Consider the following 27,807-nt stretch of genomic DNA (forward strand, 5'->3'; position numbering starts at 1 on the left):
CCCTTTCTTATTTTTTCCTTTTTTTTTTTTTTTTTTTTTTTATTCCCCAAGGGGTTGGGGATTAAGGATTTAGTTGGTTATTTCCTTAGAGGATCAAGATAAAAAAGAGACTTCAATAAGTCTCTTTCCATCTTTTCTACAGACAGTATATTTTCAATAGAATTAAGCAGCTGTCCTGCTTTCCCCTACTGCGTAACAGTTTGCAGCTTTACAGAGAAGCAGAGAAAAAGATTTTACAATAACAGAACTTCTAGGTGTACTTTAGGAGACTCCAAGTTATCACAGGAAGGTTTTAAGGCATTCAAAGAGAAGCTCAACTAGATCAGGTGGCAAATAGTCAGTGAGCCTTATCAGTATTTTGCTTTTAACACCTTTACTTTGGAACAAGCACGCTGCAGCAGAACCTGTGAGTGAATCATTTGCATCATCCAGTGAGGCTGGAGTCCTGATACTGATAGAATGTACCTCACAGAAGAGTGATGTGGGATACTCTGATTTTTCCCAAAGCTCTCTTCTCAGGCTGTCATTTTAATTCTTTGCTATTAGAGATTGATTCAATCCATGGAGTTTTAAGTTCCTTCCAAAACTCTTTAGAGGCATACTTCAACTCTTGAATCTTTTTTTTCTTTATCAGGATGAGTGTCTAATCTTCCTCCCACATGCATTCTAAACTGTAGCTATCTCTTGAGTTTGCCAGTGTATTCTGTTTTCCTCTTTTTCTGTTTGACTGGGAGACTAACAGGGTGGGAAGCAGGTCCTTGCCAGCCTTTATTCCAACGGCATGTTTAAATTGACTGAAGAAATGGTGTAGATTGACAGCATCAGACTGCACCTGTCTGGTGTATTTGGCTGCGTGGGAATCAAAGCTTTCACTAGTACCGGAAAGTTTTCAAGCCAATAGGTTCCTTCCTGTCAGTGCAAGATCTCTTGTTTGTTTCTGCATGCCCTTCTCTCTCACTGATTTCCTCTAGTACTAATGGCTGTTGGAAGAGCTGGGTAAAGGAAAGCACCAGGTTTTTATTTCCTCCTGTCTCAGAAACTGCTTTCCTGTTTGTCCTTTATGCAGCATGGCAGCTTGGGCTATTGACGTAAACTTTGTTCTTTGTGCTGTTCAAAGCTCTCCTATTCTGAATTTGACATTGCCTACTCACATCCTGACTGCTGTTTTGACAGAAAGATGGAGAGAAAGCAGAACAGGATTCTAGGGTAGCAGTTGTCTTGGCACACCTGGGGATTCATATTTTTGTGCAAGTTTAAAGTTTGCTCATCAAACCTGTTGTAAGGTCAGCACATGGCAGGATTCCTCCAGGACATAGTCCTCAGTATGTATGTGAACCAACAAGGAAAGATCAACCAAAGTTGTTATGAAATACTGTAGCAGTGCTCTGAGGAAGCATCACTAGGTTGCACTGTTGAAAAATATGGGAAAACCAGTTTTGGTTCAAAAAAATATCCAGGTCCTGAATGGGAGGGAAAGAATTAAGAGGTTTTGTAAGAGGAGTGGCTTAGCCCACTTGGTTCCCTTCTTTGATGAAATCCACCAGAGCTTGCAGTACCCCATCTTAACTTGGGCAACTAGAACCAAAATGCTGATGTATGTCATTTCCCCACTGAACTTTGGACTGTATCTCGTTATTCTGCTTTTTTTCCTCATGTGAACATCTCTGCTAGAGTTGCTTCGATATGCTGTATTGTCATAGACATACTAAAATGCACTAATGTGGACAATCATTGTGCACTGGCATCAACAGGTGTTAAATAATATAAAATAAATCTTGTTTCTGTATTCACAGGGTATTTTCCCTAGCCAAAGACCAGGCACTGAATGGAACTACACACTCATGAGCTAGCTACATGGTTACCTGCCAATTTAATAGGAAGAGTAAGCAGGACCTGTAATGCTTTTACGCAGAAAAACAAAATTATGTTTCAGTGAGATTTGACTATAATGATGGTGGTTTCAGATCCATTTTGGTTTTAGGATATATAAGCACCAAAGCTAAAGCTGATAGAACTGCTTGCCAGGCAATGCCAGTCTTTCTGAAAATAGTGATGTTTCAGATATGAGATTATATTTCTTCTCTGCCCTGTTTGGAAGGTGGCAGGGGATTCCTTAATTATCTTGTTGTGTTTTCCTTAAAATCCCTGAACAGACAATGTTACTGCAATCTGAGGCAAAGAGAATGTAATCTGTGGCTGTTTTGCATAGTTGGATAATTTGTTGTTTTTGTTTTTAAGCCAACTTGTGACTCTCTGAGGCTAACACTGTTCCAAATATTATTAATAGCAGTCCTTGACATTTTAGAGCTTTTTTATTTTCATTATTATTCATATATGCTAATTTCTGAATTTGCTAGTGTGCACTTGCACTTCCTCAGCTTCCTTGCTTGTGGAAGGAAGCTGTGGAAGGAAACTGTGCACCAACAGCATGTTTTTGTTAACTGGGGTTCTGCTTATCCCACAGAGTATTAGAAGTGAACATGAAACTATACATTGGTAAGCCGCACCTCTGATTTTTCTCAGGGGAAAAAAAGCTCTGTAACTATTCTTAGTTGGTATATTACGTGTGAAATGAAGCAGTTCCAAGGGCATGAAAAAGTGCTATTCAGAGGGAGCACCTTGATGTTTCTGTCTTCTCCTGAGCACTACAAGAGTTCAGTGTTCTTGACTCAAAGTGTATCCTTGGGGTCGGGGAAAATCAGAGCCTGAGCGAGGCTGCCAAAGCCAGGCTTAGACGTGTGCCTCGTGTGCGTGTGTGTACATCCCGCGGTTCGGTGATGACCCCGGTGACTTCTTGAACTTTTAATGACAATGCAGCTGCCTGTTCATGTTGCTAATTAACCCAAAATCTGATTCCTCCCTCCCCCTCGTTATCCATGGCGTGAATGAGATGTGAAAACAAGAAGAGGACTTTTCCCGTGCCCTTAGGGCTGTCTGAGCCTGGCAGCAGTGACCCTGCCCGAGTCGAACTGAAAGAGCTGCTGCGCAATGGCCCGTACGCCTCTTTAACGGGTTATTAGGATTCCACCTTCTCCCCCTCCCTCCAGTCCTGTAACAATTCGGAACGATATGGCACTTAGGGGAAAACAGCTGCAGGAATAACTTTTCTTTTGGAAAGCCAGAGACAGCTGTTTAGTTTGTAAGTCTAGGGATTCCTCCACTACCTATTTAGGGCCTGATACCACTCCAGTTAAAGTCAGTAGAAAGTTTCCAACTGGGTTCAGCAGGCAGCTGAAGGAAGCAGCTTCAGGAAGCAGCCTGCAATCAAACAATACAGCTTCAAAATGCTGGAAACAGCCAGAAAGGAAAAAGAGAGTGGGAAGGCATTTGTCACAGAGTTGACTTTCTGACTTGCCTGCAAGCTCAAAGTACAAGCGCTCAGCAGGTCGATGTTTTACTTCAGGAACAGGTTAAATTAGTGTTTGTGGTATCCTAAGTTGCTTTGAAAAAAACAGCTCTTCTAGATCTACATTCATTTACAGTCTGCACTGTTAAGAGACTTTTATTGGCATAGTGAATTAAAGGACAGATCTTTGATGTTGAATGCTAATTTTAGTTTAGATACTGAGTTTGTAGGAGATAATGGCTTACATTTTGAAATTATGCAAGTTCTCAGCACCTGCAGCTCTCATTGGTATGACTTTACTTGCCACATATGAAAAATGAGGAGAAAAATGGTTCTTAGAGATTGTTGTGTCACCTGATTTATACAGTGAAAGAGAAGGCTAGAAACTTGCTGAGGAAGGTCAGAATTTGTGCTTCACAGAGAATTTTGAAATGATGGAAGTTAATTTCATCTGAAATGTGAGGGAAAATGATAATATTGGAGTTTTCAGCATGGCATTTTCTGGGAAAAGTGATTCAAATACATCTGAATCTAATGTTCTGCAGGTTTAATTCAAAATGTCCAGGGTAAAAGAAGGTGTCATTTCATGTCAACATTTAGACTTCAAGTGTGATTGAAGAGAATTGCTGATGCAGGTTAGAAATAGGTCAGTTTTTTTTCTGAGAAGAAAAAAGGAAAAACCAGTTTTGCTGAAATTGATACTTTAGAAATTTGTGACTTAAGTAAAGCCATGATCTCTGGCAGGAAAAAACCTTTCTGAAAACATCTCTGATGGCTTAATATTAACAGCCTCCCCTTCTGGAAGTGATGATTTTGATCAGGTTACCTCAAGTTGGGAGAGATTACAGTTCATTAGTCCTTCTAGGCTTATAGTTAGCTTTTTCTGATTGCTGGGAATTCCCTTTCAAACATAAATCTAGCTTTTCCTAAATGCTGACCATCCCCTTTACAACACAAACCTAGATTTGCTTTGCTTGCTCCAGTCCTTGTCAATGGGTTGTTCTTGGGTTTGCTGCATTAATGAACAAACAAGTTTGCTTTGTGATTGTGTTGCTGCCAGTGGACTGAGACGAGGTATTTCCCCTTGTATTTCTGTTAGTTCCCTCCCTGTCAATGTTTAAACAAGCTTACACCTGTGTTCCAGGTGCAGGCTTAACTCCAGCCCTGAAAAGCTGGCTCTTGGGAGCGTGGTTCATTGCTTTGCCAAAATAGTCCTGTTACAGCAATGTCTGAGGAGACTGAGACAGGCAGGAAACAGGCTCAGTGGATGCCTTGGAAATGATTACCCTTCTCTGTAAACATTCAGCACTACAGTATCCAGAGAACTTCTGCCTCCCAAACAGTTAATGGGCCTTAGAGCATTCAAAAATAGGCATCACTGTGCCAGGGCAGCTGTGAAATGATTATCCAACCATATCTTGTGACCTTTAGGTTTTTTCCTAAAAGGTTACAAGGACACCTAAGAAGTGATATGGGAATGCAAGCTTGCCTCCCTCAAACTGGAAATTTATGGAAGGTTTCAGTAAGAATTCTTTCAGAAGCTGTGAAACTTAAGTAGCACAGATGAGTCAAGTGACTGGTACATTCACTTCAGAGTGAATCTCCATCAGATTCATATGGTCAGACTTGAGCATTTCCATTTAAAACCCACTTATTATCAAGAGTGTCTAAGAATAAAACAACCTGGGTTAGTCTTTAGTTTGTATAAGTATTTGTTGTGCCAAAAAAAGTCAACAATCGGTGGTAGACAAGCACTATTAACCATTCAGTGTGTTCTCTGTGCTTACAAACCTGGCTAAATCATATCTCATTAATATGTCATTGGGAGCACCCAAGGATGTATATAAGCATCCAAGTAATAATACACTACTTCTGGAAATCTATTTTGATTATGGTCTACTGGGTTGTTCAAGGACATGAAATTCTGATGGAAAGTATGCATGAAGAAAGTTTGGGTAGTAGAAGAATGAGATGCAGTTTCCATGGAATCCCTGTCTTCAGAGCCAGAGTGTGCAGTATTTGTGTTGCTCACGTAAAGAATTGGTGGTTTAGTTTAGTTTAGTTTAGTTTTGTTTTTTTTATTTTTTGGTTGGTTAGGATTTTTTTTCCCTTGATTTCCACAGCAAATCAATACTAAGTTCTTCAGGCCTTCTCAGTTCAAAAATGAAGGATGCTGCTTTGGAATGCAGTTATGACAGGACACTACATGGACTTCTGGAGAGTTCTGAATAGGCAGGCAGATTAGTCAAATTGCCCTGGTACTGTCCTAACCTTCACCTGTAGGCTGCTGGGAACTGTGGTATGTGAGGCTCACTCAGGACTCAGGGAGGTGTCCTACATGCTTTAATAAGGAGTAAATCAGGATCTGAGTGCTACACCTGAGGCTTTTCATGGTGCTCAGACTCCAGGGTAAAATTCTTCATGTGCCTAAGATCAACTACATCATAGTAATTACTGTGTGATTACATAACATACATTGATGAAATGGGTAATTAATAAATTCATTAAGATTGTGATATAGCTGGAACTGTGTCATGGATGTGTCCAGTGTATGTGAACAGTCTGCAGATGCTGGCAGCTTTGGAACAATTGGTGATGTCTCAAGAATGATGGGCAAAGATACTCTCTTCACTGGGGAAATGATTTGAATGTAAGTTTAATTCCAGGGTCTGGCAGACCAAATACTAGGTCCTGTCAGGCCCAGTGTGAATAGGAGCAGCAGAGCAACACATGTAGGCCTGCCCTGCTTAAATATGTATATCTCTGGTGTGGACAGGTGCTTAGCCTGTCAGTTTAGTGCAAGTTTTGTAATGCAGGAAGGAATCTGTGGGCCCACCCAGTACCCTTGAAATCTATACATGTTCCCAAACAGTTCTTCCTCTCTAGCTCCTACGTGCAAAATTGAACATAAACCATGTGATCAGTGGAGTGCAGCCTCCCCACAGAATGCTGGCACCCATCCCAGATGGGCAAGGTGCTGAAGCAAGGAGAGTCCTCTGAAGTAAGCTGATGAAGCAGGGAGTGTCCAGGCCTGTGGCTTTTGATAATCCCTCTTTTGAAAGGTTTACATGGGCTGTCAGAGATGCCCTATTTCTAATGCATAGATGAAAACTGCCTTCCCAGATGTTCTCTTTTGCAGGACTGATTTTCTTCTTCCTGTTGAACTGTTTGGATCTGGTGCCCAGTGGGTTTGTGGACTGCACAGTGGGTTAAGAAAGATTAATAAATTGGCAGATTTGGCTCAAAAATTTTCTACTGCATCCTTAAAAATACAGTGATGAATTTGTGATGCTTCTTAACTCTGGTTATACCCCAAGGAAAATCTAGCACTAAGGACCAAAGACATGCCATTCTATGTGTCTGGTTTTGCAGAAGTCTCATTATTACTTGAAATGCCAAGTAATATCTGCCAGGTTCAAGCCCTGGGCATTCACTGGTCAAGTCCTGCATCAGAGCATCTTCCCTCACCTTGTCTTTGATGTATGTGAGCCAGATCTTGGCTGCTTGGTGGAGACAGTGGGCTTGTTCTGAAACCTGATATCAAGCTGCAGCACAACAGCCTACAGAAGAAATGGCCATAGCCCAGTAAGGCAACTTATCTATGACTTGGCTGGCTGGGGATTTCCCTTTCTCAGCAGAACTGAAGCATCCTGGGTAATTTATAGTGAATTAATTAAAAAAAATCAAAAGGGGTATGCCTACACTGCTTCTTCAACCTGAAATCTCACTGTGTACCCATTTTGATGTACACCAGAAAGCAATGTCATTTGAGGACTGTATTACCCTTGTTTAGTTTCAACAGTACTTTGTTCTTTAAGCAGTGCCCATGACTTCAAGAGAGAAAAAGTCTGCCCCATGTGAATCAGAATAGGGTTTCTGTGATTGTAGCAGGTTCTTGAAAGTATCACTTGATCCATTTTAATCACTTTAGCACTCATTCTTGCACTTTACTGTCATGATCTGTGGAAATGGAAAATCAGCCTCACTTGCAGCTGTATCACTAAATCACAGGCAAAGGACATGTTTTCTCCTTGCAGAGGCTGCTCCCTAACTGTACTCTTTAGGCAATTCATCTCTCATCATATGCTCCAATTTGCTTTCCATGTTACTGCTCACTTGATGGGTTGGGAAACGATCAATGCCAGATGCACATTCCTTTCAGGCAGTAAATGCTCCTGCAGCAGTAAGTTATGTGCACCAGCTTCTTGTTTCATTAAAATCGCATATGGTTTCCATTTGCCCCTAATTGGTCTCACATCAGCTCTGCCATATTCTCTGAGTGGAAAGCTTAGACCCGTGGCTCCTTTGAACAATTCCAAAGAACTGTGGGAAACCAGAGCCTTGTCTCAGCCTGGCTTCCCCTGGTCCCTTATGTACTGTGTTGAGGAGTACTTGATCTGCAAGGGAGGGCTGAACTAAATCTTATTCTATTGCACCAATTGTATGTAGACAAAAGGAAACGGAAAAGGTGTTTTGAGCCGAGTATTGCTCTGAGTCATATGCTTGTTATTTTTATCCACTGTTGTAAGCTGGCTTTGGAAGTGCTTTTGTATCTTGGTTTTGACAACCATCTTTCCAACACTGCTAACCTTGGCTGAAAGCATTTCTGCCTTTGGCAGTTGTCAGAGACACAGAATGAGGCAAAATGCACTCTGCTGAAAACACTCCTTGGAGAGAGATGCGAGATGCCTCTACTGTGCTCTGTGCATGAGGCACTCCCTTCCCCTCCCTCCACTTGTATAATTTTTCCTTCCTTTCCTCTGATTCTTGCCTACTGCCTTTTGCCTTTAGCCTGAATTCAGCTTACAGTGACGAGATATAAAATATAGTTTGAAAGTAAAAAAAGCCTGCCAAAAGGGAGACAAAGAAATGTCTAATTGGCAGGAATAACATTGTTTCTTCTTTTCATTTTTACCAGAGAGTTCTTAATACTGTAGGCATGCTCATTATGTAGTCTGCAGCGTCTCTGCTTAGATCTATAGCAAACGTAGAATGTTTTGTTGATGCAAGCTGTGAGACTAATCCAGCAATGCAGGTAACTCCAGTAATTCAACTCTATGCCTGGTTTAGCTAATCTCTTATGTCTGAGTTAGGTGTAATAGCTGGTAACAACTGACAGTGGATTTTTTCTTCTTTTCTTCCTTTAGCTTCTCTGTGTTTTTCATGAGGTATTTCTTGAAGCTAGTTTTTACATGTACTAACATCTACATATGGATCTAAAAGATTCTACTTGAATCTTCTAAATGGATATAAATGCATTTTAGATCCATCCATTCTTCCTTCTCCATTCAGTCTTTCCTCTATCTTCCCAACAGTGCTTATGATGGGGAAGCAGGGGAAATAATACGAAGAGTCAAGTGCAGGGGCAGTGCTGAGCAATTGAAGAGTCTTTGACCAAGTTGCATATAGGAACTTGAAAGAAATATCCAGGAGAGAATTTGCAGGTTCTCATTTAATAGGGATCTCTTGTTTCTCTCTGATTCTAATGTATTTCAAAGGGTGCTTGTACTTCCATAGGATCAGATGCACCGTACAGGGAGGGAGAAAAATGCTTGATACTGCTGCCATCACAAAGCTTGTATCCAGTTAATAAGCTGGAAGTAAAATGCCAGGCACTAACCTGGTTCTGCTTGGTTGTTTTATGCAGCCTTGTTTCTTTAATTTATTGTCTTGTTGGAAGGATTAACTTTTTCCCCAAGTAAAGCCCTTCTAGAGCAGTTTATACTTTTTGAGGTGATGGAAGGTCTGACACAAAGTCTTGTATTAAAAGGCTGTATTAATCCTTATTTTGCAGTGCTAGAAATCAAGCAGCATAGCATGTTGTGCAAACAGACTCTCAGTAGCAAGGAAATTTGTAGGGATGGGAAATGTGGTTAATATTTAGCAAGTGTAATTGTGATCAGGTGTTTCACATGGAGCTTAGGCCTGGGCAAACCCATTTAATTGCCTTCCACTGTTTTTGGGGTGGCCTTCAAACAGATTTGCCGTGCCACACACACGGGAAGTTTTTTTTTTTTGATCTGTAAAACAAAGGCCAAAAGTAAATGTCATAATTCTGGTTAGAACAGGGGAAGGAAAATTATCTGTCTTGCTTTCCTGTTTTTATTTAGACTTCCATTGTTAGTAACCAACACGCTTGCTGATGTAAATGCATGTCCTTTACAATGTGATATTTGTGTGGCAACTGACTGGCAGAGGTGAATGGTGTTGAAAAGGTGCTCTTTCTCCTAAGAGCACTTTGAAAAGATGAGGAGTCAGGATTTGGAGTGCCAATAATGAGAACTAGTTTTTTAGTCAGGATATGAGAGGAGGGCAACCAGCAGTGAACCTCTTAACTTCACTACCTTTTTTTTTTTTTTTCTTTGTTTCCTTGATGTTCTTTGGTGATGCTGTGTACCTGCACACCTAGATTTGAATTCTTCAAAGACAAAGCAGAAGGGGTTTGTTTTGCCTTTTTTGGCTTTGGATGAAGGTCATGATGGAATGAGGCAAAAGAAAGCTCCTCCGTGGTATTTTTTCAGCCTTCCTGTGCTTTGCGAGAAGCTTTCAAACACTCTGATTTGTAAAAGAATTCTGTTTTGGTTATGGAGGAGGAGGCGAGTTTCTGGACTAACAGATCATCAAACCACTTGGAGGTTTCTGGTTTTTCCCCCTCTTCATAAATCCCCTGCTGTAATCAGTATTTCCCTCTCCACTCTGCTTTCCTGTGGAAGTGGAGGAATGGGTGAAGGGCTGCTATCTCCTTCCCCTCCTAAAAGCAAGCACCAGCTACTTGCTGCTCAGAGAAGCTTGCAGCCACCAGGCAATTTAATTGAGCCTCCCAAGAGGCTGCATACAGTTGGGCCATACTTCCAGTTCAAAGGACACAATCCACCTTTAGTTATGGTCCTTTGGTTTTAGGGCGGCCAAGAGTGTTGGTAGTAATTGCTAACAGATCAGCTGGAGGAGTGGGAAAAGGAATGTGAGAGTGACCAAGGGAGACAGCAATTCCATTTTAGCAGCACCATCAGCACAAGTACTAGGAAATCTGCATGTAAAAGCATTCTGCCTTGCACATTATGGGACACCTCTATAAATGACACTAATATTTCTGTAGTGTGCTAGGTATACTCAGGAGTCTAAAGCATACCAGCTGCCTTAGTCCTGTGTGATGTGAGCCCTCCAGCATGTATCAGCACCAAAGAGTTCTTGTGAGGCACATCAAATGAGAGAGCTGCTAGTCAAGCTGATAAAAAGGTCTCAGTAAATTGCTCTTGGAAGTGAACCTTTGCATAGCCTTTGGATGAATAAAATGGCAACCATCCTCCTTGGCATGCCACATGTCTGGTGTTAAAGCAGTGTTTTAAAGTGTTGGTGTAGTCAGTGGCCTCAGGACAGAAGGAACTTTTCTTCAACCTCCCAGTCACGTTGCTGCTCCCTATATATTTTATTTAGCCACTATTTGGATATCAGAGAATAGCCTGGGAGAATAACTTGTCCTGTGTGTCTCCATTAGTGAACAACAAGTCCTCCACATCCTTCACTCACTTAAATGCAGTAAGCATGCATTCCAGCCAAAGCTCTCCCTTAAAATTACTCATATTGCACACCAATAAAATAAATCCTTGAAACAATAATGAGAAATGTAGCAGTTGTTACCCTCCTGAGCTGTTCATGGTAATTGGTCACAAGGGAAATGGGTTTGGAGCAAATCCTGGTCTCTGAAGGGTGTGCCTCCATTTAAAATGCTGTTTATGGATGACAACCAGCCCACTTTCATGAAAGCATCTGGTTCTCATGGTGCAGTTGAGCAAGCAGCTGGGATTGGTGGTGTTAGCCTGGGTCTGTTCTGCTGCCCTGTCATCAGGGGAAGGTAAGATTTGGGACAGGGTCACCATCTAGTGGCTGGTCCCAATAAAGGACATGGACTGGATTCAACCAGGACATTTGATGTTGCTTGTCAGTTGGGAAAAAAAGCTACCACACATGTAGTAATTATTGTGTGCCTGGATAGAATTACTTGGTAGCTACAAGTTTTTTCACCATGTTGTTTCCTCAGCTTGGCAAGTGCATATCTTAATCTCTCATTGCCTGTTTTTCTGTTCCTTGACTCGTGAAAAGAATGCTTTCTGCCATCTCAGATGTAAAGTAAATGTCCTCTTCTGCTTCATACCTTGCCTTTGGGCCTATTCTCCCTTGAGTCCTTGAGAAAATGGCTACAGAGTAAGTGATAAGTTAAGGAGTACTTGAGTTAGATATATATGCATATGGGCAAATAAAAGGTCACTTTCTCTTGTATGTCCATTCTGGTTTATTTGCCTTTATAGGACCTCATCCAGTGACATTGGGAAAAGATATAGGTGATTTTTCCTGTATTTATATGTATTCTTGCACCTGCAGACAGTTTGTACCACACTAGAGATGCCAGGCAAACACAAACCAGTAGCTGCTGGCAATATACTAGTTCTGGCAAATCTGTGTCATCTCTGTTTTCCTAATTACCAAGCTAGTTTACATTAAAAAAACAAACAAACAAAAAACACAAAAAAAAAAAAAAAAAAAAAGAAAAAAAAAAAGCAGGGAAAAGAGATAAGTACACTAATAATTTGTGATACATTCTTACATGCATTTCTTGAGTACTCAAACACAGCAGGTTATTATTTTCATTTTTTTTAGAGTATCAACTAAAAGCCTGGTTTCCTTCCTTTCATGAGGGATGTTTCCACCCTCAATTATTTAATCATGTCAAATGTTGAGAAGCAGTAGATATGTTTTCTCCTCCTTGTATCATGGCATGGCTGCCATGCTTATCTTACCAAGATTTATATCCTTGTCTAATTTAGCTTTTCATAAATAATTACAAATCACTCATGAGACCTTGCCAACTGCTCCAGTCCCACAAAGTGACCTGACCTGAAACCCCAAAGTACTGAGAAACATTCATCTTGCAGTATTTTCATAGGCAGTGCTTCAAAGGAATTGCGGTTTAAAAATATGCAGCTATTTTGGTGACCACTTGTGTGGGATAAAGTTTCCCATCAGTAATAGCAGGACTGTAATAGAGCTTCAAGGAGAAGGGAGGAGCTCAGGAGAGCAGTCACAGCACCTTTTGCCTCATTCTGCTCAAGAAGGAGTCTACAGCAGTAAACAGTCGACTTCATTAACTTAACATGGACTGAATTTGCAACAGAAATGCTGTAAATTTCAGATAATTCACAGAGGGTGAAAAGTTCCTCTGGCACGTATCCATGGCCTCTGCACAGTCAGGAGCAATGCTCTTTATTTTCTGGCCAGGTGTGAAGAGTGGCCCAGCCATTTAAGTGAGGAGTGGTGGTTTGAAGGAGCAAAGACAGGGACTGGGGAGCGTGTCTGCAGATGTGCAGCTTGGAGCTCTGCTCTGAGCAAGGTGTACAAGCGGCTCTCGCATGTAGAGCCTTAGGGGGTTACACGTGCAAGAGCAACCTCTGAGCACTTCTGTCCATCCAGCATTTCTCTCCAGTAGCTCAGAGGCATCTCATCCTCAGGGATGAGAATTTAACCTCACAAATAACAGATGATGGACAACTTGGAATAGCCTCTGCTACTTGGCTAACAGCTTGATTTTTCCTTTAATATGGGAAAAGTTATGCGGGGTGGGTTCTTTTTCATTTCTAGCTCTTCAGTAAAGAAAAGAACTTAGCTAGAAATGTTACCATTGGAGTGATAAAGGCAATTTCTCTGAAAAACAGAGGGCTTGACCCTCTTACAAAAGGCTTGAAGTGAGGTTTCTCATGGCTTTTCTAGGTGGATTTGCTAGGATGGCTGTTCTTCTCCAACTTTATTGGGGAACAGTAATAAGAAAATACAGATCTTCTACTTGCTTGCAAGGGTATTATTAGTTGAAATCAGAATTCTCTTATGTCCTAGTGGAGGTAACGCATTTTGAATATTTGTTGAAGCTGTTGATTAGTCCATAAATCAAAGCTTCTGTCTGAGATGGCTGTGGCACCCTAACTAGAAGTCAAAGGAATTATAAGCTAGGAGTGGAATACATTATGAAAATGGTTTTTTAGGTATTTCATCAACAACTGAGAATGTGCTTGTGATTTTATATGCTAACTGTGTTCTGGTTTGGAAACCCTAGCATTTTGTAAGACTTCCTTTTAGTGTATTTCTTATTGTCAATAAGACATAAGATTTTTTTGTTGGTTTTAGATGTGTTGGGCAAACACCAGTTTTTTCAATTTCAGTGATCAGCAGATGGAGATAAGACTTTTGACGTTCTCTGCTATAGACTCCAGTGTTAGTGAGCTGTCCTGGAATTCACAAAGCTTTAAGGAATTGTGTTCTTTCTCACTGATGCTTGGACATTCTGGTTTCTGTAGCTTTGCTGGTGGTTGTGGTGGTTGGGGACAGCAAGTGGAAGAAGCTAGTTGTTTAAAGATATTTGCAGTCTTCAAGCACATGGTTCAATATAGCTACCAATGTTTGAAGATGAGAGTAAATTGAAGTTGGAACAACTTGTTAACTAGAACAATCAATAAAATTGCTTGTACTGCCATTGGGAAATATAACTTTTTTTAAAAAATTAACGTTTTACTCTCAATGAATGAAGGTTTTGTTGGTTCTTTGAATCAAAGCCAGGACTGTCTTACCTAGTTTGAAATTTCTTTGACAAGTCTGGCTGAAGTCCAGGATATAAATCAGAGCAGAGTGGATTTGTCTTCATTTCACACCACCTTCGTGGAACAAGGTCCAGGAACTGGTGTGTAAAACCAGACCTATCTGTTTCTTTAATCTGTTCTTCTGATTATTCAGAAAGCTGGGACAAGCTTTTTGCCTCCTTAGTTGGACCTACGTAGTGAAAAAAACCTTAGTCTTGTGACCGTTCTTTCAGTGGGCTTCTACAGATTTGAAACCTAAATAAGATAAGGTGCAACAAGATGCTTGTTTAATGTCCTTTGCATTCAGCAAAACGTGTCCCTGAACTTTGTTGCTGCTGTTAGATAGTGCTGTAATGCAAATAACTCACTGTGTTTTCCTGCTTCCATCTCTTTTTCTCCTTTCTATGTCTCCCTGAATTTTTTTTGTTTTTCTGTGGTAGATTAAAATGAACAATGCCTGCCCTGTCCCTGAGCCTTGGTCCTCTGTTGAGATGAGCAATAGGTTTCAGAACTTTTTCAAAGAGGATTGATAGAAAAGTTTTTAAAATTTTCTTCTGTATGTGCATGAAATGCCCCAAAAATGGATGTGCAAGAGAATCCTTCATTAAGCACTGACTATGAACTTCCCACTAGATAAAAAAAAAAAAATCCTTATCTATGGGTCCTCAAAATCCTTATCTGTGGTGCTTGGGCTCAGTTGACATTGCTGTGGTGCATCTGTGGTACAGTGGGGGTACCTGTGCCAGAGAGCACACAGTGCCCCTTGGTATCCATGAGGAAATGCCATGCAGTGTACATAAGATCTGATGGATCAGCTTTAGTTTGTCTTCCAGGTGACTTATGGCTGGCCTGGCAGCTTTCACTGGGCATTTGATGGTTGCTGAATAATCTGGTTTTGCACAGTAGTTATTTGTTCAAGGGAACATTTATTGGTTTTGTGGTACCTCAAAGATGGCAGCTGTAGTGAAATCCCAGATATGAAATATTCCAGTGCCCTATACTGAGTTATGTTCATTGGGAAACAGAAGCTGCATTGGGTGCACAAAGAACAATTCAAAAGTAGTATCCTATTGAACATTGTTCTGTATCTTGAGAGTTAAGACATTACAAACTTAGCTGGGTGGAAAGATTTTAATCTCTCTTGGTCCCAGCTACAGTCTGCTCTGCAGATTTCTGTGAGACTTAACCACAAATAATGCTTGTTCTTATTCTTGACACAGAACTGGATTTCCTCTAAATAAACACCTACTTTGCCATCCCATTTTACATACCTTCACTGTGTTTGAGATTTAGAATAAATCAAGAGGAAGGTTGGCCTGGGGTTTTGTTTATTTTACAGGATAATTTATCTAAACAGTTTTGTTGGGGTTTTTTTAAGGGGAAGGTATAGCATTATTGTGTGTAAAGTTGTCTATAATTTGCTGTATTTTTTCCTCCCTTCTGACAGTGATCCGAGCTAAAGTGGTGGGGAAGAAGCTCATGAAGGATGGGCCCTTTGGAACGATGCGATACACAGTCAAGCAGATGAAGGTATGTTTGCAGACATTTCCCATGGGCTAGTAGTTACAGTAAGGAATCTAATTAACATGTAAAATTAACATTAACAAACACTTTGTAGACTTAACAGCACCTCCACTTTTTGTACTGGCCCTACAGAATGGAAGGAAACCAGCAATTGGTAGAAATTTGCCTGAAGAAGGGAAAGGAGCAGGAGGAGATCATTCCTGTCATACAGTGCTGAATACCTGAATTTTTCCATTATTTTACGATTTCTGGTAGTAAAAGATGCCAGATGGTCTTCTCTAGGTAATGAAGAAGTGTTTTGTGTTCAGCATGCACAGAAATGCCAGCTTTTCCATGCAACACTTTCATTAAATCCAAGAAGGAAATTATGGTAGGGGGTCTGCCAGCCTTGGGAGAGTGCTCATTTCTCTTCTTTCCTTGCTTTCATTGTAACCAACAGTTAGGGTTACGGCATTTTTTCCATGTACAAAACAAATGAAAATCATATAGTGAAGTCTTTATATAAAGGTAAATGGAGCATTATAGCTTTTAAATATTGTCAGCTTAAAAGAGCTGGGTAGTATTGATTGAGAGATGAGAAGAGCTAGAACACCACCAGTTGCTTGATTTCTTTAGTTGCTTTATTCAGAACTCTAATTCTTCGCTGCACAAATTGCACTCAACCTGCTGCTTTGGACTTGGGTTTTTTTTCTTAAACTGCCCCCTTGTTATGTAATGCTAAAAATCAGCCCTAGAATGTTTTTCTTGGCAATGCCATTCCAGTCATAAGACTGGTTTATGTCTTTAGGAAAAAAAAAAAAAAAAAGAAAGGGAATGGAAAAGCTTGGCAGAGACTGCAGAAATCTGAAACATATTAGACAAAGTAAAGGTTCAGAAAAAGCCAGTCACTTGCCTGCCTTGTAACAGTAACTCTCTTTATAAGGCAGTTTATAGCTAAGCACGAAAGCGGGGAGGAGGAGACGCAAAGCCTGTTTCATAAGCTGTCGCAAAACCATGCACGTAGCCAAATCTGGTCCTGGCATGGCTCTTCCACAAGAGTGGACTTTGAATAAGAGGGCATGAGATGCAGGGCTTGTTGACTTCCTTAACCTTAACAATTTCTCTGCAAGATTCCAAAGGAAATATATATTTGTAAAAATAAAAAAACAAAGCCAAAAAACCTCCGCAACGGGTTGTATTGGCAATAGTGAGACAACACAGCCGCTTTTTTTTATGGCTGTTGTTGATCTCATCAGGCTTGCAGCACTCTGTGCGGTTCTTCTCCAGTTTTGTCACTCTCAGCAAGTGTACCCTGCTTTGTAAAACTACTCAGTGTCCACATGCTGCAGTGGCTTCATCAACTTCTTTCTGATGTCCTGGTCTGTCCAGTAGCACTACTTTTCATCCTTCTCAATGCCAAGACTCTGGCACTTCCTTGTCTAACAAATGACCACGAACACTGATCTAGAATAATGGTAGTCCCTGAAATGAGCTACTACCCTTTACCACTCAGAACGCTGCCCCTCTTCTAACTAAGACACCTGAGCTTGTCCTGGCTGTTTTCATTGGGTTGTTCAGCAGCACAGGACCTTTCTGCAGGAGTATTTCCACAGTGTTTTGTTAGGAAGTTATGTGTCCAACAAAAGCAAAAGGGATTTTAAAGAGGAAATTGTGTGTTGGTCAAACTGCCCTCATGTCTGCTGTTTAGATGGTGGGCTGGTGGGATGTTGCACTGGACATTTAACTGTGACCTCTGGCAGGAAGGAACCTGAAGCAAAGTGCTCAGTAGTGGGACTGGAATGTCCAGAGGCCATAGTTCTTCATAAACAAACAAACCAACCAAGTGTCTTCTTTGGAAACCCTGCTGTCTTTCTGCTGAACTTAGATACTTCAGTATAAAGAGGGATTTAGATCCATACAGTGAGGGAGTTTAGAGTGACACAGCAAATTTCTCCCTTGTTTGCAATGAAAACTGACTGTCCTTCTGCTGAAAAGAGAACTAAAGAGGCCTATGGCTCTGCACAGCTGCATGGGAACAATTCTGAAGATAAAACTAAAATGTCAGTCTGCATAGACCCTTCTGCCCCTGCAGGTGAAAAATAAACAAGCCGTTTAGTCTATCAGTGTGTACTGAATTGCCTGTGGAAAGCACTGAAGGCCTTGAAGGGCAACAAACCATCTCCATAGTGCTTTCATGGGCTCCTTGGAATTTGCTGAGTTGGATTCTTAATCTCACTAACATTTCTGAACTCATTGCTGCATTTCACAACTAAACCAGCTTGAAGCCTGGACTGGAGCACAAGGTCAGCCCACAGAGACATAACACTGCCAAGCTTTCTAGAGTTCAGGTTTGTTGTCTGAAGAGGCCTTGTGCTTTTCCAAGCAGCCTCTGCCTCTCCCCACTGCTTTCTCAAATAATATAAGAATACTTTGAGATCACATGTCATAAATCTGCACAGGACTGATCTAACCCCTATGTGTTCTGTGATCTTGCAAGTGCATTCTGAGAATGGCCTGAGCCTATTTCAGGAAACTGCAAAGGAAACAAGGAGATAAGATATTTCTCCTCCATGAGCACAAACAGTCCTGGTTGACCATGGCAGCACCCTGCACAGGCTGCCAGAAGCAAAGAGACTTTTCTTGGTTTGTTGCTTATCTGTAAAATGAGTCTATAGGGGGAAATGTGATAGTCCCAAGAGGAAAGAGGTGGGGTAGGATTAATTTAGTTTAATTTTAGACAGACTAAAATGAGGTGTTGAGTAGTTCCAGCTCTCTTGATTGTCAATGGGTAAAGAGAGGAACCACCAAAGTGTAATTGAGTCCACAAGTTGTAGGCAGCTATTTTAGGATGGGCTGAGTTGTTCTGGAGGTGTCTGTTCTTGGCATTTGACTAGAGAGGATGCCCAATTCCTGTGAATTTCCTATATTTTAGGTAGTTGAAGGTTAGGCAAGGTGTGGCTCCCAGCTCTTGGTATCTAGTGCAACCTCACATGGGAGGGATAGAGGGAGGAACATCATGAACAGTTTTACAGAGTGAAGTCGTTTAAGCAGCAGGAACTACTATAGGATTTGTCTGTGCATTTCTGAGGCAGTATGGGGGCTGCTAAGGGGAATGCTGACACAGATGGAAATAGAGCAGCACTAGCAGACATCACCATGTCATGCTTGCTAATACTTCATTCCCTGTTATTATGCTTCCAAAAATATACAAAAAATTGTGGGGACAGGAGAACTCCAAGTGTAGTGGTTAGGAGAGAAGAGAGGCTGGCTTTAGGGGTGGGTTTCCTCTGTCTGCTCTAACAGCACTTGCAAGACACTTTGTATATCCAAAATAATGCTCAAGGTATTGTTTTGTTTTAACAGTTGGGCATCTGTAGAAGATTCCCTCTTGCCAAACTTTCTTTTTCCTTTCCTGAGAGCCAAGGTCCTCCCAGTGAATTTTGTTCAGTCATCAGAGGGTGTGGGAGGCCCTGTCTGCCCCAGCATGGGTTCAGTCAGCGTGGCAGTGGCTACCATCAATGTGGGTCACTCAGGGCTGAGTGGAAGTGCTTTTTGGGAGGCTGAGCATGCTTTCTTTAGCAGCCCTGACAGTGGTGGCCCTGATGGTAATGTGAACAGGAAATTAGGTTCAGGAGCTGAAAAACAGGCCCCAGTTCAGGATCACTGGCTGCTTTCTAGACATATTGGGCTTGATGGCTCAGAAGATGTGAAAAGTGATGACTGTAACAGTCTTGGAGGAAGGACCTGAGCAGGTTCCCTGGGGAATGATTAGAGTAGCTCACAGCCCTGTAGGCAAGAGTAAAAAAGGGCTCCAAGTGTGCCTGCCCACGTGCAGACCTTTTAACAGAGATACTTAATTAGCCCAACACGACTGGGAGCTCAGCACTGTGAGTGACAGATCCCTTGCACTGCCATGTACAGTGTGCAGCTCTCTGCAGTGTTGATAATGCACTGCCTGGAGGGACTGGGCAGCCCAGCTGTTATCTTAGCTAGTTTTATCTGCTAAGATACTCTTATCTGAGCTTCTTGGTGTGACACCCACTAGAAAGGGGTCTGGACACGTGACCTTTATTTTATGTGCCTTTCCTCACATTACCCTTGGAAAACAAGAAACAAAAGTGTGCTGAGGGATGAATAACTCATCCAAGGACAGACAGGATGCTTGTGCCAGAATCTAGATCCCCAATGTTGATTGGATTGGAAAATCTGAGTAGGTCATCCAAGACCAAGAAAATTGCAGGGATAAAGCAGAGATTAGGTAAAGTTCACTTCTTCCATATCCTTTGAAAGACTTTGGCCACTTATGGATACAATGTCATATTTCAATCATGATCTGAGTTTTTGTTGATACTGTAGGATTAATTTTAAAAAATACTTTTCTTGCATGTTAGTTGGGTATAGAATAAAGGCTTTGTAAATGCAAACTCTGTAGTGTGTCTTTTACTATACCCAGCAGTGCTGTACTGAGTTGTTACACTGTTAGAAGATCATGCTGATTAGGGGAATCTATCTAAGGAGAAAAAAAGTCACTTGGCTGACATTCTGTAGATACTGCAAAGATAATTTGGCCTCTCAGCATAGCAGAATTAGTAGTAATTTTTTATGATTTTATATCAAGTACTTAGGCCTTGCATAAAGTCTGTTAAATTAACAGATGTTCTTTCAAAAAGGAAAAAGATTTGTTGTTTTTAAAGGAGATAGGGGAATGGTGAAATACCCTGGGGTAATAGGGAACTTCAAGGATTGGGATGCAGTCTGGAGACAAATACTACATGTTAGGTGACACAGCAGCAAGGATCTATAGCTCTGGGATTGTTTGGGTTTTTTTGGTTCTTTTTTTCTTAAATAATTAATATTTACTACTAAACTGAGTGTGAATGTGCTTTTTATCAGTAAAGATGAGAGACAGGAGGATAGACTGGGAAATCCCAGGAAGGTGATTCCCTCTGACTTGTATTGTTTCTTAACTTCTAAATATTGGTCATTTGTGGAGTTGGAAGACAGAAAGAATGACTGAATGCTTTGAAAAGACAAATTTTAAAGATAAAATTCTCAGGAAAATAATCCTCTGAGTTTCAAAAATAAGATATGTTTAATGGGTCCAGTGTACACATGTAAGTAGTTGCTTCATTGCTATGCAAAGACTTCATTATGCTGCTAACAGGTGGGCATGAGTTTCTCTAAATTGCAGCAGTAAGGCCAGGTCAGATGGGGACATGTGCTAATTTCTGACTGAATCCAAGTGCCAGTGTATCAGTGGGCTCATGTTTCGATTAAACTGAGCTGGAAGAAAGATTATGAAGGAGGAGGAGTGCAGAGGAATGATGTATACATGATATTTTCTTTATGGAGCCCATCAGTACTGGACTAATTTTAGGAGCTGGTGTAGAATTCAATGTCTGCATTCATTGAGTTAGAGAAACATTAAGTCCTTGCTGAGGTCAGCAGGAGCTGCGTGTGCTACGCGTTTGAGAAGGAGGCGTCTGGCTTGATGACTTAGATCAAGCGCCAAAGGTTTGAAACTTACAGCAGCAACACTGGAAAACAGGGTAATTGTTTAAAAGAAAAACCCCTTAGTTTGGAAGAAATGGTTTAAATCACATAGAGGAGAAAGATTCCAAGCTTGAACTAATTTTATTTCTCCCTAATTATGACCTTTATAAGGGGAAAAAAAATGTCAGGATGTTGGCAGAGCCTGCAGCACTGGCTTTGTTCAGTCAGTGCCACTGGAACTAATATGAACGGGAAAAACTGGTCCCTGTGCTGAATTGCAATGGCTTATTAGCAGGTGGCTTTTCTGCTTCACCAGCAGATCCAGTAGGGAGACTTCCATGAGTCCAGCCAGTGTCACTATTCCTTCACTTGTGTAAAACTCAGAAAATTTATTGCTTACCACCAAAAACTAGGAATGTAGATTGTAAAGAACCTTAAGTGAAATTTGTCCTCTTAAGATGACTAAAAGAATTTGTATTCTTTCTCTAGATGTACAGGGGCTTCCAGATAATGCCACATGTTCAGTACATCTACACAGAAGCCTCTGAGAGTCTTTGTGGAGTCAAGCTGGAGGTCAACAAGTACCAGTATCTGATTACAGGTAAGGACCTTGTACTTCTCCCTAAGCAAAAGCTCTTCTATTTTATACATACACCTGCTAAGGACACGGGCAGTAGTGTAGACAGCTCTGTACACAATTTCCTAAGTGTTAACATGGCCAACAGTGTTCTGGTGTTCAGTACTCAACTGTGAGTGACTCTGAGAGTCACTGTCTAGATGTCCCTCTCTTTCCTAAAGTGTATCTTGTACAGAGGAATGCTCTGACAAGTATGTTGTATGACAGTTCATGGCTCTCAATGTATACCTGAGCTGGCATGTCTGTCACAGGGAACTGGGTGTTACCAGGCTGTGTCAGAAATGGAAGGTCGTTTTTGGAATGAGGTGGAGAAATGCAGGCTGCTGAGATGGGGGGATGCAGGGGGATGGGCATGTGGCAGTTGTCAAGTCTTGTTTCTAGGGAAGGTGTCAGTTCACTTGCACTGTTGCTCAGAGGAGCTTGACAGCTGCTCTTTACTAACCTGCACGTTGTTTAGTGGTGCTCTCAGCCGGCACAGCACTCCTGACTTTCAGAAGTGCTGTTATCTTGCTGGCCAGAGATTCCTCAACCAGTTAGTAAAAACAAAGTATTTGCTGAGCAATGGCTGAAGCCAAACACATTGAGAGCATTAGCAATGTCAGGAAATGAGAGAAGTGCTTGAGCTGAGAAGTGCTAACTTGTGACCATGTGTGTGTTTTCTAGGCCGGGTGTATGAGGGGAAGGTTTACACTGGCCTGTGCAACTGGTATGAGAAATGGGACCGGCTGACTCTGTCCCAGCGCAAAGGGCTGAACCACCGCTATCACCTGGGCTGTGGCTGCAAGGTATGTGTGTCTCCATGGTGGCATTCACACATTCAAACCCAACAGCTCTGTTTCTCCTGGCTGGTAATACTCAATGATGCCAGAGAACAGTCGGGAAGAGAAAAGGACAGCAATTTTTACAGAGAAGAAGTTCATTTCTAGTGTTGAGACCAAAGAAGAGATAATCAAATAAAAATGCAAAGTCTGTGCCTTTAATATCCTGTTGGAGTTAATTGGGGTTGGGGGAGACTTTCTGAATCTATGCAGAATCATTTGCAGGTGAATGAAATCAGGCATCAAATGCTTGGCAAGATATGTTCAGCTTTTTTCCTGTGCAAACATTTTGAGTACTTAAAACCCCACAGCCTGGCACTGGAACTAAGACTTTAGCACATGGCGTCAGGCCTGCAAAAACATAGACATAAGCTCAACTTTTCTGCACCTGAAAAGCCCTTTTCACTATGGAATTAGCAGTGTGTGTGAAGCTAAGCACATGCTTACGTGCTTACAGAACTGAGGCTGAATTTTGGATTAGTAAGCAAGGTTTGAGGCAGTGGAATTCTGAATTGCTTTTCTCTGTTAAAAAGGCATTTTATATAATGTTGTTTTTACATGTAGCCTTACCTGATTTCTCTTTCCAATTGCAGATTAGGCCCTGCTACTATTTGCCCTGCTTTGCCACCTCCAAGAATGAGTGCATTTGGACAGACATGCTCTCCAACTTCGGCCACTCAGGATATCAAGCAAAGCACTATGCCTGCATCCAGAGGGTGGAAGGCTACTGCAGCTGGTATAGAGGATGGGCACCTCCAGACAAAACGATAATCAATGCCACAGATCCCTGAGCAGCTCCTCCTTTCCTTATCTCCCCTCTCCCTTACTTGTGGCTGATCTTCCTTTGGACACTAACTCTTACCAGATCGTGATGATGACAATGAAATTAGTGCCTATTTTCATGCAAATTCTAGCACTTGGAACACTTAAAAAAGAAAAGGAAAAAAAAAAAAAAGGAAAGGAAAAAGTCTGTGCTACCTTACTGAATTTGTAATCACCTTTTCCATTTTTTGATACCACTCATTTTGATCAGACAACATTTGGGAGCTTACTTTTGCACACCAGAGGGAAAAATGGGAGGGAAAAAAAGGAAAAAAAAAATAAAAAAAGATGGAGCACTTGCTCTCTTACATGTATCATTAGCTGTAGCAATATAATCTCTATTTTTTTAGGAAAACAAAAATCTAAAAACTATGCCAATTAGGCACTGTATTCTTCTATATGCTGGCTTCCCATCACCCCTCCTCATGCACTAAGTGCTGAAAATACATAGAAAAATCTATTTTAAGGGAAACAGATTTTATTTATCAGATTAATCAGGCAAACAAAATGAAAAGAAACCCAGCCTAAACTCTGGACAAAGTGACATCCAAAAGAAATCCTCCTCTCTAGGAGAGACTGGCAATGTGATTGACTCCAGCAGTGGGAGACTTTACCTGGTGTGTCTGATCACATCATCTGGTAAAAGCATTGTTGACTGACTGTCCTTGCTAATTCAGTCAGTGTGAATGCAACAGCATGTTTGAAGTTCTGGCTTTCTCCAGAATAAAATAGAGTATTTTTTCTTCTTGTTGTTGTTTCAAAAACAAAAGCCTCATCCCCTATTTTCAGGGAGGTAAATGCAACTACAGCAGAGCATATGAAGGGTTTGTCCTATCCCGTTTTGAATAGCATTGGCCCCTGAAATTTTTGCAGCTTAGCTTCAACAGCAAAACCAGCTTGTGAAGACCTTAAACCAAACAGATGCAAAAATAACAACTGTAAATCAATCACGTGCAAGAGGGAAAGGGGACATTTGCTAGAACTCTTATTATTTTAAAAAAAAAGTATTGCCAAAATAGTGTTTTGCTGAACTAAGATGTATATACACTTAATGACATAAGCTATTTTTGACAGGACGTGGAAATTTTTGGTGTTATAAACAAAAGAATGATTTGATTGTGTTTCAAAGACAGAAATACTGACATTCCGAGTTGGTGAGTTGCTTTTATTGTATTGAAGCTCCAGTGTATCTGCAGTAGTGGCTACAGTCATTGTTTCCTCTGTAACTCCTTGCACCATGGTTCCTGCCCTGCAGCTAAAATAGCTGCATTTGTTTATATGGTGAAAGGAAGTGTGTGTGTGGGCTAGGCAAGGAAGAGTGGTCTCCTAATAAGTGTTGTCTGGGATCATAAAATTTTCAGCTGCCTGGAGGATTCCCTCTGTGTCAAGTGCTGTGTTTCCCTCTAGGCACTGTTAAGCATAGCCCTGTGCATGTGCTCATACCATGTCCTGCAGTCATGTGGGAGGAGAAGCCTTACTGTCTTATGCTTTGCTGTTGACTGGAGAAGTTTTTTTTTTCATTCTATTTTGGTTTTTTATTATTAAGAAAACTATAATATAATTTTTCTTATCAAATAAAAATATTTTAAGTTTTAATGATGGTGAAGAAGGGGTGCTGACAAAATGGGTGACTAAGTTTTGGATGGGGAGGGCTTGGGCAGGGAGAAGATTGTGCTTAACTTCATTTTTGTACTATTATGATTATTTATCTTAAGTTTCCATATATCTTCCGTTCATTCCACTTAGAAAGCAGAGCTGCCACCAGCAGGAAGAGGTTGATGCAGTGATTCCAGCTTGAGGCAATACAGCATTTTACTGTCAGTGACCTCAATTACTGGAGAGTTGTTTAGAACCTCTTTGCCAAAGGGAAAAGAAAGGGTGTCTGAGATGGGCCCTGATGTGTTTTTATGTTCCTTGTGTGTGCTACCAGAGCTCTGCCAGATGTACACCCTCTGAAGTGCCCCATTTGTTGGATGACTTGTTGCAGCAAAAAGCTTCATTTTTAGCATGAGCTTTAAAGGGCATTTTCACAGAACTGCTGTAAGAGGTGCCTAGGTCTGCTGCATTTTTTTTTTTTTTCCCATCAGCTCTGAGTGGCAATGCAGCACAAAACACATTGGATTTTCCTGTGATTTAAACTTGGAACACTCCTCAGAAGTCCTCTTCCCTGTGACTACTCCTAAATTTTATGGGTTGGAGATGAGAGGGAGAGTAGAGTGCTTCATGACACCCATCACAGGATCAGGTGGTGGTTCAGGAATTTGTTCCTTTTGGCAAAATACAGGTTTGGACTTTGGGCCCAGTAGAACAATCTCTGTTTGATTTGTGCACAGCTGACAAAATCTGTGAGGGTCACTGAGGGCAGAGTGGAGCCACCCTCAGTGTTTGCTTTGTTTGGAGTCAGCATTGCAGGATGTGGCCCTCCTCAAGCTCAAGGTGACTCGGCAAAGCTGGCGTCTCTGTGAGCTGCAGCCACTTCTCACAGCTTTGGAAGGCTAAACAAAAATGCCCCTCGATGCAGTAAAGTGTTGATTTGAATTTTCATTAAACTGCAGCTCTGCATATTTTACCTGTCACTGATTCATTTAGCTAGCTGAGACATCACAGTATTGCACTCGAATTATTGTGAAAATATTTGCGTTCTAATGCTATCAGGACCTGTGCCCTTATGTAGGATATAATGTAGCTATGTGCTTTGTAAACAACAAAACAGCAGATGCATTATAGAAAGTGAAGCATATTCCCACTTTGTTTTGCAGATGGTAAAGTATTTCTGAGGTGCAAACAGCTAGACTGGCAGGGGTGGAGGTTTGGTGGCAAATCTCTGCCCCTGCCGTGTAAAGAAACAGTTGTTAAGGCTTTTCAAAATGTGGAGCCGAAAGGAGGGGGAACAATCCAGTGAAAATACATTTCTTTTGGGAAGCTTTTTTATGTTGTTTCTGTGGATGCTATCAGGGACATGCATTTCTTGGGCTTGTGCCTGCATTAAGGACCTGCCTGAAGGTGCTCCTGAAGTGGAAGCCATTACATGGATTGAACAGGCTCTAAATCAGGCTCAAAGACTTCTTCCTTTCTGTCAACTCTACTTTCTTCTGCCTTGCTAAGTCACTTCTGGCTGCCAATGGACATGTCCAGGATTATACACACACTCCCTGCCACCATGCTTTAGATATACCAACATTATTTAAAAATACTTTTAAAAGTACACAGCTGAATTCTAGACTGAAGCTGTTCAGTTTCTTATTTATGCATGTTTTTTCCTTACTTGTTGGAGAGTTTCCCGTTTAAAATGACAAAAGTATATATTGAAGGTTTATAAAAAGTTTAGATTCTCTTTGTCTTTTCCAAAATGGAGGAGGTAGAAAGTAGGAGGAGATCTGTGCATGGAATTCCTTAAATAAAGTCCTCTTGTGGGAGGCTTCTACCTACCCTGTATGGGAGGGGAGAAAAAGCCATTTTAAAGTCTAAATTTCCCATATTTTGAAGAGTTCTGTGGCCCTTTAGGCAAGACTATTCTAAAACCTAAATCTAGCATTGTATCCCATCCATACTTGTCAGAGTGAAATGCTACCTCACAGTGATGGGAAACATACTGTTGTGTTTTTAACAGTAAAGACTGTTGGAAATAAAGGTCTCCATGAGGACAAGCTTCCATCCTTGCCACTGTCTCTGAAAATACTGCTTACTTATAATGTACTTAATAGCTTAGAAGGACAGAACAGAATTTAGGGAACTTCAAAAAGTTTTTTGTCTTTTTTAGAATAAGTGACTTTTGGGGCCATCAGTCTTGAGAGAAAAAAAAACATAAAAACCCACTAAACATTTGCTGCTGTTTTGCTTTTATTGGCTTCTCCTTCTCTCTGACACTGTCCTTCCTCCATAGAGCCACTCTGCTGTTCCTGATAGTCATGGAAACTTGGGGAGAGAACCAAACCCATGTGAAAAACCTTGTCCAGAAGGAATGTATTTGTTGCTAAATTTTCTAGCACTGTTTACAGTTTTCCTCCATGTTATTTATAAATTTTATATTCAGTGAATGTATATTGTCTTTTAAGGTAATGTTGCATAATGTTCACTTTTTATAGTGTTCTTTTATTCTAAACAGTAAAGTGGTTTTATTTCTATCACAAACATTCTGTCTCTGCTTCACTTATATTAGTTTCTGTCAACTTCAAATGTACACAAATGGATTTGCAACTGGATTTATTAATTTCCTTCCCCTTCCTGATACTCTTTTATTGGTCCCAAAGCAGATATTTCACCTCTGGCAATTCTTTGTGTTTTGGCAAAGATCCCTTCAGGATTCCCCCCCTCTTTTTAAGAGGTTGTTCTCTCTAAGAATTGTTACTGTGGTCGTAAGCCCAGGAGAGGCAAAAAGTCCATTTTGAAGTTAATGGCTCCCAGTTGTTAATTGGCCATAGGAGGTCAGTACAGAGCAAGGCAGTCATTAGGGCTGGCTGTAGCACCAGTAGGTCCTTGGAAGAACACTTACCAGATTGCTCTTATTTCCAGAAATCTGATCATTATGGGGAGATCTGAAAGTGCATGCCCATGGCAAAGAGAAGA

At 41.1% G+C, this 27,807-nt stretch overlaps 2 protein-coding genes across 2 annotated transcripts in view; one reads left to right on the plus strand and one right to left on the minus strand.

The window, feature by feature from the left end:
* The window catches only part of TIMP3 (TIMP metallopeptidase inhibitor 3), a 37,314-nt gene extending 9,944 nt beyond the window's left edge, over nt 1-27,370 (plus strand). Inside the window, exons 2-5 of the mRNA XM_079304515.1 lie at nt 15,416-15,498; nt 21,454-21,565; nt 22,265-22,386; nt 23,013-27,370. Coding sequence (XP_079160641.1) covers nt 15,416-15,498; nt 21,454-21,565; nt 22,265-22,386; nt 23,013-23,210 — 515 coding nt within the window. The 3' untranslated portion in view covers nt 23,211-27,370. The remainder of the gene's footprint in view (nt 1-15,415; nt 15,499-21,453; nt 21,566-22,264; nt 22,387-23,012) is intronic.
* SYN3 (synapsin III) overlaps nt 1-27,807 on the minus strand; it is a 187,255-nt gene that overhangs the window by 99,373 nt on the left and 60,075 nt on the right. The window lies entirely within an intron of this gene.

This window comes from Erithacus rubecula (assembly GCF_903797595.1).
Source record: "Erithacus rubecula genome assembly, chromosome: 4".
In the NCBI taxonomy this organism is placed as follows: domain Eukaryota; kingdom Metazoa; phylum Chordata; class Aves; order Passeriformes; family Muscicapidae; genus Erithacus; species Erithacus rubecula.